This window comes from Sceloporus occidentalis, unplaced genomic scaffold, assembly GCF_023333645.1.
Source record: "Sceloporus occidentalis isolate IW3139 unplaced genomic scaffold, rSceOcc1.0.p SCAF_2, whole genome shotgun sequence".
Taxonomy (NCBI): Eukaryota; Metazoa; Chordata; class Lepidosauria; order Squamata; family Phrynosomatidae; genus Sceloporus; species Sceloporus occidentalis.
Genome location: NW_028316982.1, coordinates 195,441,100 through 195,456,521, shown reverse-complemented (window position 1 = coordinate 195,456,521; position 15,422 = coordinate 195,441,100). Strand labels below are relative to the sequence as shown.

General features: G+C 39.8%; 1 protein-coding gene across 14 annotated transcripts in view; it reads left to right on the top strand.

The window, feature by feature from the left end:
• Positions 1–15,422, top strand: part of CASK (calcium/calmodulin dependent serine protein kinase) — a 202,563-nt gene that overhangs the window by 55,464 nt on the left and 131,677 nt on the right. For all 14 annotated transcript variants that reach the window (XM_089511887.1, XM_089511885.1, XM_089511880.1 and 11 more), the window contains exon 2: positions 7,149–7,261. In XM_089511887.1, the coding sequence (XP_089368013.1) occupies positions 7,149–7,261 (113 nt within the window). The remainder of the gene's footprint in view (positions 1–7,148; positions 7,262–15,422) is intronic.

Sequence of the window (15,422 nt, the reverse complement as noted above, 5' to 3'; positions counted from 1 at the left end):
GATTTATACAGTGATTGTTGAACAGGTGATGTGAGGTCTGTTTAAGTTTGTTTTCTTTTGTTTTTGATTAGTAATGCAGTAGTTCTACAGTATACAGGGATAGCAAGACAATTTTTTTCATATTTTCAGGGCACAGTACTGTGTTCCAACTTGAAATATCAGCTATACTGCATCTGTTTTCAAAAAGAGGAGAAAAATAGAAAGTGCAGTGTCAATACAATTGCTTCCTGAGAAATTGGAACAAATTGATGTTGTTTTATGGGGTTTTTGGGCTATGTAGCTGTGTACTGGGAGAGTTTATTCCTGATGTTTCGCCAGCATCTGTGGCTGGCCTCTTCTGTTGTGAGATCCTTAAAAGCCTGGACTTTCTCTCACTAAGTCCACCAGCTTGACAGAGCAGAGGAACAAAAGGACCCAGAATGCTGAGAATCCAAAAACTGTTTATTTGCCAGCAGACCTCAGTGGAAATTCAAGTTTCAAATACTGAGGCCAAGAACAAAAGAAAATGGCTGTCTATATAGTAGTTCAAATAAGGAGGTCCCTAACATACATTCTATTGACTGGTTCAAAGTGCAAACGTACAAAACTTTCTTACAATCAGAGCAAAGATATTTGGATATATTAAAATACACTTTAGGCACATTTGGAATATTCCATCACTTTTATCACCTGTGTGTTGCTTCCTCATTCAAGGATGCTGCCTCTTAATTGTTTTGGCTTTCAAAAGCAAGCTAGACGCCTTCAAAGGTCATCTTGTCTCTAAACATTTCTACTGCAAACCCTGTTCAGCATTTTTCTCTCTCACAAGCCCTTGACTCCAAAATCTCATTTCTGTATATCCACTGTGCAACCATTTTCTATAAATCTATTGTGGGGATATTAATCATTAAAATCCATCCATCTCATTCGACTTCACAAACAGATGTTGGTTTGCACATTTAGGACAATGTTTTGCATTTCAGGTCCAAAGCCTACTTCATCCTCAATACATTTCAGTGGCCTGAAAAAATGTAAAATTCACTATAGTAAAATATCTGTCTTAATCCTGTATCCAATTTCAAAATGAGGAGGGGGAAAAGCCATATTCTGTATATGCCTCTGGGACAATTGAATGGAAATTAGTCAGCACTACTCAGCATTTCATGTTTAAATTTGAAATTGATCTTCGTTTCCTCTTTCTAGAAGTGAAGTACAAAACCAGAATTAAAAGCTTTGCTACCAGGCTTTTTACAGCAAGCCAATTTCAGTTTTGAAAGTAGAACTTGAACCTTAGTGATATTATAGTATCACAGCTGTAGAGATTTATGTCTGTTCTAATATGAATGTGATTATCTTCATGGGACAGTAACACTGTGTATAAATAGTGTACTGAAATGATTGTCCAGTAGGCTCTTCTTATCCACACAGATTCTGTTCCAGACACACGCCGCCTTGGATAAAAAAAATGGTAGTGAGCGTGCAGCCGGTCTGCTGCAGCTGCGTACAGGTGCAGCCATTAGCTGCAGATGCTTAACTCCACGGATGGCAAGCCCATGGTTGAGGAGGACAGGCTATATATCTAAGAATAAAAAAATTTCTTCCCTATTATAAGCTGTAAAGAAGCATTGTATGTGCTATCCTATATAAAGTTCATGTGTAAAATATTCTCAGTCAGTGATAGTAATGGAAGGGCTTGCCCTCTTCTGTTCCATTCTGTTTAACTTCCCATCTACGGTTATATGCAACCTTATGGGGCCATTGTTGCTGAATACCTTCAGTAATATAACACAGTAAATTCTTGTCATTTTCTAGTGCTTTCTTTTGCCAATTGGGGATATTTTAATCCTGCCATGTGGAAAGTTATGTGGGTATAGTAACAACAGTCATCCAGAAGTTGTATTCTACTTGTTGAATTTTTCATTGGTTCTCTCCTTGTTTTCACAGCATGGAATGTGTTTATTTTAGCTAATAGGAAAATTTTAACTATGCAAGTGGAACTTATGGGATGTTGCATTGTAAAGTGCTTAAATTCAGGGTGCCAACTATTCATTGCTTCCCCCTGGAAATTATTATACTCCTACATTAACAGGAAGCAACCGAAATGGACTGGGTAAAAGTGGGGGGAAAGAAATAGAGCTGCAGATCAGTGATAAAATTTAATTTAATGAGTTGTCAGATACCAAAATGTAGCAGCCCTCAGATGCATTGTACAGGAGCCCCTCCACTTTCACAGCATTGACATTCGCAAATTTGCTTATTCACGAGTGTCATGCCACATGCACACACACTCCCCCTTCTCTTCCCTCCCGGGTTTTTCCCCTTGGGGCTGGTGGGAAGACCAGGAGGGAGGAAGCAGCAAGGAAGGGTATGCATGTGCAAGCTGTCTGAGACATTGGAGGAGGGGTGAGAGCAGCGCACACATGAGTTGCCCACCTTTCTTCCAGTGCATCAGAGAGCTTGCCTGAGCTGTGTGAGGCATCAGATGAGGAGTGAGAGAAACATGCATGTGAGTCCCCTGCCTCCCTTCCAATGGCTCAGAGAGCTTGCCTAAGCTCTCTGAGGCGTTGCAAGGGAGGCGGGAGCATGTGCATACACACACTGCTCTTACCTCTCACATGCCTTATTTGTGGATTTTTTCAGTTTTGTGGGGGTCTCATGCCTCAAACCCCCACGAAGGTCAAGGGTTGACTGTAGTAGAAATCAAACCATCCCCAAACAGTTGTGCTAGGTTCAGAAAGGCATCTTTAAAATGACATACAGAAGAATCATGAGACACTTCTCAGGGTACTCAATGAAGAAATGGTTTATTTATTTAAAAGTTCAATGTGTTTAATCCTGTTTTTGCTTTCAGAAACCTTCTTCATGAGCTATATAAAATCATACAGAGAGACAGCACATAAATACATAATAAACAATGCAGAATTTTATAACACATTCAATTATTGCATTTGTAACCTGCCTATGAGAGCTGAAATGAGCACATATTTAGTTGTTAACTGCCGTAGAGTTGATCTTGACCCATGGCAACCCTGTGGATGAGACATCTCATCCACTGTTCTGCTTAGTTCCTGCAAATGCATACCTGTGACTTCCTTAATAAAGTCCATACATCTTAATACGTGGCCTTCCTCTCTTTCTACTTCCCTCCACCTTTCCTAGCTAGGGTTGCCATAACCCACCTGGGGGCGTGACAAACCCAATTTTTGGCCAGTTGGCACGGTCCCGCCCCGGTTTTGCTCTTTGCCCCGAGTTGAGCTGGTTGCCGCCGCCGCCACCGCAACAACCGTGGCCGTTCTGCAGCCGCCACTGCCATTGCTGCTGCTGCTGCTGCTGCAGCCTTTCCACCGCCTGCTGTGCTTTGCCCTGGCCCTGTGCGCTCTTCCCTGGCCCTGCATGCTCTTTTGCGGCCGCGCACAGGGCTGAGCAGGAGCTCCTGCCCTTCAGGCTGGCTGGCCAGTCGCTGGACAGCCCGCCCCTGCTGCAGGAGCCTGTGACTGCTAGCAGGAGGCGGGGCTGTTCCAGCTCCACTCTCCCCATTGGCCAGCCAGCCTCAAGAGGAGGAGTGTCTCCTCTTTGGTTCCTCGCGCGGGCCGAGGGCAGGAAAGAGCTTTGCCGGCAAGCTATTTCTCTTCCTTTCCTTTTTCTTCCCCTATTTTCTCTTCTTCTTCTTTTTCTTCCCCTTTTTTCTTTTCTTCCTCTCTCCCTCCTCCTCCTCTTCTTTTTATATTTTTCCCTATTCTTCTTTCTCCTCCTTTTCTTCTTTCTCCTTCCCTTTTCTTTTTCTCCTCCTCCCCCCTTCCTCCTCGGCTGCTGCTGCTGCTATTGTTGTTGTTGTTGTGTGCCCAACTCCTTTCTGACTAATGGCAACCCTGCCTCTAGCCCCCCTTCTCTAGCCCCTCTTTCTCTAACCCCCTTATTTAACCCCTTTCTAAACCTCTATCTATTTACCCCCCTCTAAGCCCCCCTCCTCTTCTTCTCAGGGATCCAGGGCTTCTCAGGGCTTTGCCCCCATGCAAAAAGAAAAAGAAAAAGACTGACCCACAAATCCCCCATACAGCCAGTTGAGATATACTGTACCTGGGGGAAAAGAGGGGGTGAGGGTTGGGGAGGTTGCAGGGGGCAAGGAGAAGGAGGAAGGGGGGGGGAATTGCTAAGAAGGCTTGGAACATGTAGTTTGCCGGCTCAAGGGGCTGCCTGTCTATCTCGGCTCAAATGCTAAGGATGCCTGGACTTGTGCTGTTGTGTGTGTTTTGGAATTGGGGGGGGGGGGGGGGGTTTGGCCAGAAAGGGAAGTACATTTCTGCCATCTGTCTAGGAATAATGCCAAAATGTCCTCCATTTTGAACATGCCTAAGAAACATGTGTTTATATTAATACTTTTTTAAATCATGAAATTTTTCATGTGTCCTCCATTTTAAAAATATGTCCTACATTTGGGGCTAAATTTTGTCCTACATTGTCCTACATTTTCCCCCATTTGTCCTGGTTTGGAGGTTGACAGTTATGGCAACCCTATTCCAAGCATTATTGTTTTTTCCAATGAGTTGTGCCTTTTTATGATGTGACCAAAGTACGACAGTCTCATGTTAGTCATCTTGGCTTCTGGGGGATTTTGGACATATTTACTGGACAACAGGAAGAAATAAGTGAACTAAGGCTTAGTTTTGTTGTTATTTTTTGTCCTTTCTAATGCCGGCAGATAGTCAGTGAAAAGTTGCCTTTTCCTAGGAAGAGTATCTTTAAGGTTCTAGTTGCATTGTGTGGTATAACTTTTAGTGGGGTTCCACAACATATCATGCTGAATTAGGTTAACATTAAATTTACAGCGTTTTATAAATAAAGGTTAATAATAATAATAATAATAATAATAATAATAATATTCTGAAGCATTTCTGAAATTGGTGAAATTTTTAAGACAAAGTGTGAGCCATTTGGTTTCTTAGCCATTTTTTATATATGAAGCACTAAGTTGGAGACTCCTTGAAACTAGAAGTTTCTGGTCCTCTGTTCCCCTGCTGTTTAATGACTGGCACATTAAATATGCTGCTACTGTTGTCTCTTTACACATTTTGCAGGGAGGATCTAATTGCTTAGACTGAATATCATGTGAGTGTGGTAATACATTCGGCCCTTCTTATACACGGATTCAAGCAGCCACGGTTTGAAAATGTTCAAAAAAATATAAATTTCAAATTTCAAACCTTGATTTTCCATTTTTTATAAGGGACATCATTTTGCTATGTTATTATATTTAATGGGACTTGAGCATCCATGGATTTTGTTATCCACGGGGGATCTTGGAACCAAACCCCAGCGTATAACAAGGGTCCACTGTACAGAATTTGGGGGGGAGGTGTCTTGTCTATTTTACACTGTGACAGGTAATAATAATAATATTTATTTACTTATATCCCGCCTCTCCCCGTATTGGATCGAGGCGGGTAAAAGATATAAAAAACAATAAAATCAAGTGAAAAAAATTGACCTGGTGGAAAGGATTCCTTTCTGATGAAAGCCTTTGCACAAGGGAAAGAGAGGTAATAGGAAGCCCCCTCTGGTGTGGAGCTTATCCAAACAATAGAGGCCAGCTGTGGACCAATATAGGTTGTGGTGCCTGGGGATGATCATAGAATTGGAAGAGATCTCAAGGACTATCAAGTCGAACCCCCTGCCACAATCAGCTGCAGACATGGCTATTCTCCAACTGCAGCTAAGAAGGAGCTGCTAGGAAAGGCACACAAGTAAGAGGGAGAGTAATGATACTGGTTTCAGAAGGGAAGTGTGTGATGAGAGAGGGGAGATATTAGTTAAACAGTAGCAGTTTCATACAATCTCAAGGATTAATGGCATTTTTGTATATAAACTGAAATATAATGAAACAGAAAACATTCTTCAATAATGATAATGCATAAACGCACATGTATATTCAGTATATAATTATTCTGTAATTTTGCAGATCTTACATCTTCTTTCATACTATAAATTTTGAATGAAGAAACCCTTGTTTTAAAAAGAGTATGAAAAAAGATTTACACAAAAATGAGGGGGGAGTATTTGCTGTGGGGCACATGATCTCTCCCCTTTGGGCCATCACATTTCTTAGATGCAGCCTTAAGGCCACTGGTTGGCCGTGCGTGCTATAATCTGTAGTGTGTCCTGAAAAGATTGTATTTGAGTAGCAAAAACCCGCAGCCCTGAAAATTAAACTCTTGGACATACATTTTTATGGGGAAAGTAAACAGAGGACTAAGCAGTATGCTGTTAATGTAGTTAAAGGGCAGGCAAGAGGTATTTGCCTTACCTGAGCACAAAATGTGGAGACAATTAGAAAAAGTATGTCTTAATTCTGCAAAGATGCCTGATTTCTCTTCTAGGCAGTATTAGTTTCATAGTACAGGGTTTTTATGTGTGCCTTTTCTATTGCTTAAGAAAATGAAGTGTATTTTGAAAATTAGAATACCATAAAGAGAAGTACTTTTAAAATATACAGGGTCAAATATCTGTGTGTGCGTTTAATAGTGGGTTTTATTTTTAGAGTGTGGTGATGACTCTCACTACAGGTGTAGCCTGAGGTCTTAGAAGGCAACAGAATAGTAACTGAATCTTTTACTGTCTTCTAGGTCAGTTCTGTAGATACAGCTTTTTACAAAACTTGACTAAACTGAATTGTTAATCATAAAGAATATTACATAATTTGATTTTTTTTAAATTTCTGCATATGACTAACTGCTTTTAAAATACAGTATTAATGGTGCCCTCCTTTTTGTCCTTCTGCTCAAAAGTAAAGCTGTTTTTTATTCAAGCAGGGGTTTGCCAATAGACTAGTAGTGTTAATTGCTCTAGTTTATGCTTTTAATTTAATTACTTTTTAATATCTGATCTACTTTTGTGCATTAATTCTTCTTTTATTTTATATTACTATGAACTTCTTTCCTTCCTTTGGGAGAAAAGCAAGATATACATAAGCAAATTTAATGTGCTAGCTATATATCAAGCCTTGAGGAGAGGCAGGAAGGAAATAAATTAGTAGTAGTAGTAGTAATAGTAGCCAGCAGCAGCAGTAGTATCCAATAAAGATTAAAAAAGAAAAATAATAAAGCTTTGTGCAAAGACGAAAGGGCTGAGTTGGAGTTCTAAATCAATTAACTGAATGGCATCTTTCCTTCTAGGGGTCCATTCAGTGTTGTACGGCGATGCATCAACAGAGAAACTGGACAACAGTTTGCTGTAAAGATTGTCGATGTAGCAAAATTCACTTCAAGTCCAGGATTAAGCACAGAAGGTAAAAATCTGTGGTTTTGCTGTTCTTGTAGAACTGCCATATTTTCAATATATTTTTGTTACTGTTATGATTTTTGTTAGCATGGCTAAAAGAATCGGTACCAAAAAAAAATTTTTTTCTTCTGCATTTGAAAACTATCTCACCTTCAGAAATTATTTGAATGTAGGCTGACATGATGGACAGATATCCGGAGAACTGTTGGAAAGGTTCGAGAATATTTATCTGAATCATCAACAGAAATAGTAATATTATTTGACTGAAACGGTTTTGGAAAACTAAAGTGCAAAATATTTTAGTGTAAAATGGTAGTGATAGTGATATAATAATAGTGATATATCTTTTCTAAAGAGCAGTAGTTGTCTAAAGCTGAAGCCAGTGTGCCTTTTTGGTGAAAAAAAAAGTTTTTAGTTTAATAAAATGTAAAATGCCCTTGGTAATATTTATATAACACTGGATTTCTTTGATCTAAGAATGGGTGAATCTTCTCTGTTTCTGATTCATAATACATTTTTTTAACCAGTAAATGTTCTTTCTACATTAAAATGCATTTTTATTTATAAAAATCCCCTCAAAATATACACTGAAATAAATGTGCATTTTCTTTCATGAGTTTGTGTGTGTAGTCTCTACACATTAGCCTTTAGATGGGCTTTGCTGAGATATATTTTTAATGGACAGTGTAATATGTATATGCAAAAACAATTGGAAAGTGCTGTGGTGCATTTTTATTGTCTTTATTGTCCCTTAACAGACTTGCTGAATGATTGTGTCTCACTTTAAGATTTAATCCCTCTTTCTAGTGTTCAGTTACATTTGGGTTTTAAAGAATTGCAGTGCATGAACTTTTATTTGTAGTTAGTTTATAATGTCCCATTTCCCATCTCTATAAACACTCCATTCTCTCCTACCTATAACACATATAATTATTAAAATAGACATTTTGGTTATCATGTATTTTGAAGAATAAAATTTTAATTGTATTTGCCTGGGCCCAATGGTCCAGAGGCCATGGCAGATAATATTATAAAATCTTCACGTCAAGAAATCAGCAATGAAAAAGGCAAATTAGAAATTCTTAGGAAAGTAATTGAAAATAAATCTACTGTTTTAATCCCCTGATCCATTATTGGACTGTATTTTGTATTTTGTTCTTCTTTTTTTAAGTGGCCAAATAATCATTCTCACCAATTCACAGCCACATAAGATTAAAGTGGCTGCAAGCTACAAAAAAATCCAAAGAAACTATCGTTTTGTACATGTTTCATGCAAAATATGATTTTCAGAAAATGACACAATTTTTCCAGGAGCCATAGACACAACATTCACCAGTCACACAGGACTAAATAAAATTTCATGGGCAAACAGAGATTTGAACTTGGTTCTCACTGTTCCAACCCCCCATTACCTTACATTATTCTTAATCTGAACAGTGTTAGGAAATTATTATTATTATTATTATTATTATTATTAACCTTTATTTATAAAGCGCTGTAAATTTACACTGCGCTGTACATACAGTCTTTTTAATTCGATAGTTCCCTGCCCTCAGGCTTACAATCTAAAAAGACACCACACAAAAGGAGAAGGGAGTAGTGGTGGGGAAGGGGATGAGGTCCAAGGCAGATGGACTGGAGAGAGGGCTTGGCTTCATAATGGATGGTTAATCTTTGTCCAGGGAGGCAAGCGACAATTATGCAAGGCCTGGGAACGCTTCTCTGAACAGGATGGTCTTCAACTCCGTTTTGAAGCTGGTTAAAGAAGTGATGGCTCTTGTTCGAGGGGGAAGAAGGTTCCAGGAGTGAGGGGCAGTGAGTGAAAAGGGGCGAATCCGAGATGGGGGCAGAGGAAATCCTGGGCTGGGACAGTAGACGTTGACTACCAGAACGGAGAGCCCGAGTGGGAAGGTGAGGAGAAATAAGGTCTGATAAGTAAGGAGGGGCCAGTCCATGGAGGGCTTTAAATGTCGACAGCAGGAGCTTATACTGAATGCAGAAAGGGAGGGGGAGCCAGTGAAGGGATGCCAACACAGGAGAGATATGGTCACAGCGGTGGGCGGATGTGATAATGCGTGCAGCTGAATGCTGGACAGAAATTAAAGGACGGAGGTGAGAAAGAGGAAGCCCTGCTAGAAGGATGTTACAGTAATCAAGTCGTGAGATCACTAAGGCATGGACCAGGATCTTGGCAGTAGAGTCGGAGAGAAATGGTCGGATTTTGGCAATATTGTACAAAGGGAATCTACAAGCCTTGGCTGTGGTCTGGATCTGAGGGATACACAACAGAGAAGAGTCAAAGATAAAACCAAGACTGCGGGCTTGCTGGACTGGTTGAATAGAAATGTTGTCCACAGAGACCGAAAAGGAGTGTTGAAGGGTGGACTTAGGAGGAAAGACAAGAAGCTCTGTCTTGGACATGTTGAGCTTCAAATGCCGATGGCGCATCCACTGCGAGACAGCTGTGAGACAAGACGAAACTTGCTGTTCAAATGATACAATGATTGGTGTGTTACCTTGCCATAATATGCAAATTAACTGTCCTGATTTGGAGTGAAGAAATGGGGCAGTGAGAGCCAGTGTGGTGTAGCCATTTGAGTGTTTATTTTTTAATTTTATTTATTTAGGTATTTATATCCCGCCCTTCAGCCCTAATGGCTCTCAGGGCGGCTTACAATTATTATTTTTAATCAGACAGTTCTCAGGCTTACAATCTAAAAGACACGAAACAAAAGGAGAAGGGAATGGTGGAGGGAAAGGGGATGAGGTCCAGTGGTTCTTCTCTCCCTCTGAGGCCTGGACCAAGGCAGATTGATTGGAGGGAGGGCTCTTCCTTCTTCCAGGCTAGCCCTGTTGGACTGGGACTTTCAGAGTTAAAGATTGAAATCCCTGCTTAGCCATGGAAATTGCTGTATGACCTTTGGCAAATCCCACTCTTCCAGCTTCAGAGGAAGGCAGTGGCAAACCTCTGTATAGATCTTGCCAAGAAAACCCTATGATAGGGTCAACATAAACTGGAGTTGACTTGAAAGCACATAAAAACAGGTAATAGTGTGACCCTTAAGTAGCATAGCATCTGCCATCCTGGGAGAAAGGCAGAAAAGAAAGTAATGCCTGAGTCACAAATTCATCTATTCCCTCCCACTATTCCACTGATTTCAATGTAATTTATTTCCAAGTAATTGTGCATGTGGTTACAGTCTCTATATCCTTCATATGATCAGTGCTGCAACTCTTACTGTTGTGGCATGAGTCATGATCCCCCAGCATGTTTACATTTTGGGGGGAAAATAACGATTTTTTAATTGTTAATACACATTGACAGTAAAAATGTATTGGCAGTTCAAATTGACAGTTCATTAACTTGTAAATATATTAAATTATAATTACAAGTATAATTTAATTGGTCTGTCCAAATGGTGAAGCAGTCACTTTGCATATATGTATAACATAAAAATTAGGATAAGAAAGTGTAAACTGTGAGATTGTTCAGTGTTGAGCAACAGAATAATAATTTTATTAAATTTGCTATAATGAATTCTGACAACTGCCATACCTAGTACAGTGCGCTCTTCCCCTACGTGGGGGTCCGTTCATTGGTTTTGTATGCAGCATGTAGGGCTACATCCATAAGCAGCACTCCAGCATTTCTGTTTAGCCTAGACAGTTGTGACACTATCTGATCAAATAATAATAGTAATAATAATATTAAAATCCTAATCCAAGCTTGTGCTCCAACTACAGAGACAGGAAGAGAAGAGATTGAAAGAGACTGGAGTCCAGGAGGAAATTGTTCACATGCCAAAACAGGACTTCTTGTTAATCATAGGTAACCGGAATGCAAAAGTAAGAAACAGAGCAGAATCAAAGATTGTAGAAAACTGCCCTAGGATCAAGAAGCAGGAGAACAACTGATTGAACTTTGTGAGGCTAAAAATTTGTTAATCGCAAGCACATTCTTCAAGCAACCAAAGAGGTGATTGTATACATGAACATCACCTGATGGCCAATATTGACTTCAAATAGACCATATAATCAGAAGCAGAAGATGAGGAAACTTTTTTCTCTCAAAAAAACAAGACTAGGGAAGGATTGTGCCACAAACCACAAACTGCTAATATCAAAAATGAGAGTAAATTTTAAGAAGAACACTTGACCAACCGCTGTGCCAAAACATAACCTGAGGAACATCCCTGTAGAATTTAAAGATACAGAATGTTAAAAAAAAAAAAAAAAGATTTGTGCTACAGAACAATCCCTGTATCCGCAGGACCGGTAACTGCAGTTTCACTTACGTCCAGAAAAGAAAGATCTCTCTAAGCATCTGGAGGTCCTTCAGCGTGACTCTGTGGTCAATCTCTGATGGAAATACAGTGTTCGCTGTTAACTGGGGTTTCACTTACATGCAGTAACCATGGGAACAGATCACCTGTGAATATGGAGGTTGTACTGTATTCAGTTTAATTGAATGGGAGCCAGAAGAACTCTGGACTGAAGCCAGGGACATTGTCAGGGAGAAGTACAAAAAAAAAAGTACTATTTACAACCAAAATGAAAGAGAAGCTTAAATGGATGAGAGATGAAATTCTTCAAGCAGTTGAGGACAGACAAGAAGCAAAAATAAAAGGTGGTAGAAATTAAGCCAGGAAGAAGGAACGTCAACAATTTCAGATATGCATATGACACCATACCACTAGCGCAAAATATCAAAGTCTTGGAACAATTACTGAAGAAAGTCAAGGAAGAAAGTGCAAAGACAGATTTACAGCTGAACATTAAAAATAATAATAATAATGACCACAGGTGATTTACATAACTCTAAAGGAAATGGTGAAGACATTGAAATGGTTAAAGATTCTTCATATCTTGTCTCAGTCATTAATCAAAATGGTAACTGCAGTCAAGAAATCAGAAAAACACTAGGACTTGGAAGGGCAGCTATGAAGAAACTAAACAAGATATATCATGTAAAGATATACTATAGAATACTAAAGTTATTTCCCATAGTATTTTCCATAGTGTAGTGGAATCTCCCTCCTTGGAGGTCTTTAAACAGAGGCTGGATGGCCATCTGTCGGGGATGCTTTGATTTGGATTTCCTGCATGGCAGGGAGTTGGACTGGATGGCCCTTGCGGTCTCTTCCAACTCTATGATTCTATGATATCTCATAGAATCATAGAATAATAAAGTTGGAAGAGACCACAAGGGTCGTCCAGTCCAACCCCCTGCCATGCAGAAACTCTCAGTCAAAGCATAATAATAATAATAATAATAATAATAATAATAATACGATTTATTTATAATCACTGGGAATCCGGGCGGCTTACAACAGAGGGGATAATAGACGGTTCCCTGCCCTCAGGCTTACAATCGAAAAATACACGACACAAAAGGAGAAGGGAATGGTGAGGGGGAGAGGGGATCAGGTCCATCATTCGTTTCTCCTTCTGAGGCCTGGACCAAGATGGACTGGAGGGAGGGCTCTTCTTCTTCAGGCTAGCCCTGGTGGACCTGGGCTTGCCTGGTCAACTCCCTCATAGGCCAGAAGATGACAGATATGGAGGGAGGAGTCTCTTCTTCCAGGCTAGCCCTGATGGAGCTGGGTCTGCCTGGTCAACTCCCTCTCAGGCCGGAAGATGACAGTTATGGAGGAAGGAGTCTCTTCTACCAGGCTAACCCTGATGGAGCTGGGCCTGCCTGGTCAACTCTCTCACAGGCCGGAGGATGGCAGTTATGGAGGGAGGATCCCCGACAGATGGCCATCCAGCCTCTGTTTAAAGACCTCCAAGGAAGGAGACTCCACTATACTATGCTACATACCATCTATGTATGGTTGTGAAAGGTGGACAGTGAGGAAAGCTGATAGGAAGAAAATCAACTCATTTGAGATCTGGTGCTGGAGAATAGTTCTACAGATACTGTGAACTATTAAGAAGAGAAACGGGTCCTAGACTAAATGAAGCTTGAGCTCTCCCTAGCCACAATGACTAAACCAAGACTGTTGTACTTTTGACATATCATGGGAAGATATGGTTCACTAGAAAAGACAATAATGCTTAATAAGGTAGAAAACAGTAAGAAAAAAAGGGAAACCACATTGCAGATGGATTGGCTCAATCAAGGAAGTCATGGCCCTGATTCTGCAGGAGCTGAGCATAGGGTAGGAGCATAGGATGATAGAATGAATTAGAGATCTCTCATTCATAGGTCATCATAAGTCAAAGTCTATTTGACAGCAGTGAATAATGACAACAAGGTACTAGTGAATTCTGCAGACAATATTAACATATTGATCCCTTTCCATAATGTTTTCAGCATAAAGTCACAGCAAGGCCATCTTCAAATGCAGTGCTTTGTTCCTTGGGGGAACAAGAGCCATGACACAGATTCCTTCCCCTTTTTTCATGCCTCATGGCATAGTTACTAAGTAGCTCCAATACATTCCATGATGATTAATCAAAAGAATGCTTAGCAACCAGTTTTTACCTCAGATTATATCAACATGCCAAATGTAAGGAACTTGGCACCTGTACCAATGGCATTTGAAATCAGGTACAAAAATGCAAAAAGGAACATATGTGAAAATGGACAAGGGTTGGGTAGGAGGAGGTCCATGTTAAGAATGACTTTTGACATAGAGCAGTGATTTCCAAATGTTAACAGACAAGGCTGGTCTATATCTGGGAACAGATATGAGTTTGCACAGGCAAATATTGTTCAGTACAACTAATAGAGTGGTAAGAAACATCTACATATTGCATTTAGATTATTATTTGTCTGCTTCTCAAATCAGTATAGCATTTTCTGTCAAAAGATCACTGTTTATATCTTGTAGCTCTAGTCCATCAGTGTCATGAGTGCAACTTCCTCATACACAAGAAAATAATTTGAGATGGGTTCTCTGTACAGTTTCAAAATTACTACATAAATGCTCTGATTTTTAAAAGTTGGTTTTTTGTTTTGGATTTTTTATATTTTAAAAAGATGTCAATCACTGTTTTCTTTTAAAATACAGTAGCCAGATTTCCTCTGAAGACAGTTGCAATGAGGATGTTACTTAGGAAACAAATGTGTATTTTTTGTATTCTTGCATTTAAAAAAATGGTGACTGCTTGGGTTAATTTCACTTTATTGCAAAATACAATAAGTATAAATCAGGTTTAAGTTCCATCCTGTTCTAGTAGGATTGAAATTACTGGGACTTAAATATGTTCCCCCTTTGGCTAAGTTGCACCTCTTATTTTTGTTCTCCTTCAGTGGTGTTCTATTGTTAAATATCTCTCTCCACTGATTTTGGAAGGATCTTTGTCTTGAAGTTGTAGTTATTTTATTGTCCCTCTTCACTTCTGAAAGGTTTTCTTTACTGTTGATTAAAAATTGACTGCTTAGTAATTTGGCCTTTGGGTGTGGTGAATCAGAAGTTACATTTATAGTATTTGTTTTGCTAAATAGAGTTTAATTGTGTAAAGACCTCGACTATTCTTTCACTTTTTATCTTAATTCAATAAATTCTGGTGATTTGCCAGAATGGTCCAGGATGTCCCTGGGTTATTCTGGCCCCATATCCCCCAAAGCTGAGGAAGAGGAGGCTGGAAAATGTGTGTGTGAGAGAGGGAGGGAACACACATACATGGTTGGACCCGGCTTAATTGAGGGAACGCCTCCTCCCATACAATCCTTCCCACACACTCGGGTCCTCCGGGAAGAATTTGTTGCAGCCAAAGAAAACAAGATTGGTAGAGACTTTCCAGAGGACCTTCTCAACTGCCGCTCCAGAAATTTGGAATGACCTGCCGGAGGTGATCCTCCATATTACATCTCTTGTTGCCTTTAAAAATGGATCCAGTGGGCCTCCCCAGACTGACCTCTTAAAAGAACAAAACTATTCACCCATCAAAACTTGTCCCCTCTTAATATGATCACTCCAGTTTTAATGTTGTTGTAATGAATTTGTTATTGTGGATTATATGGTTTTTATTGTTTTTATTTTATGTGAGGGTGGGAGGGTTGTGGGGTTGAGGGGACTAGGGATTATTTTGTTATCATTTATGTAATTGTTATTTGGTTTGCTGTTACCTGCCTCGATCCTCAAAAAGGGAGAGGTGGGACACAAATAAATATTTATTATACACACACACACGTTTGTTTGTTTGCTAAAAGTTTGAAG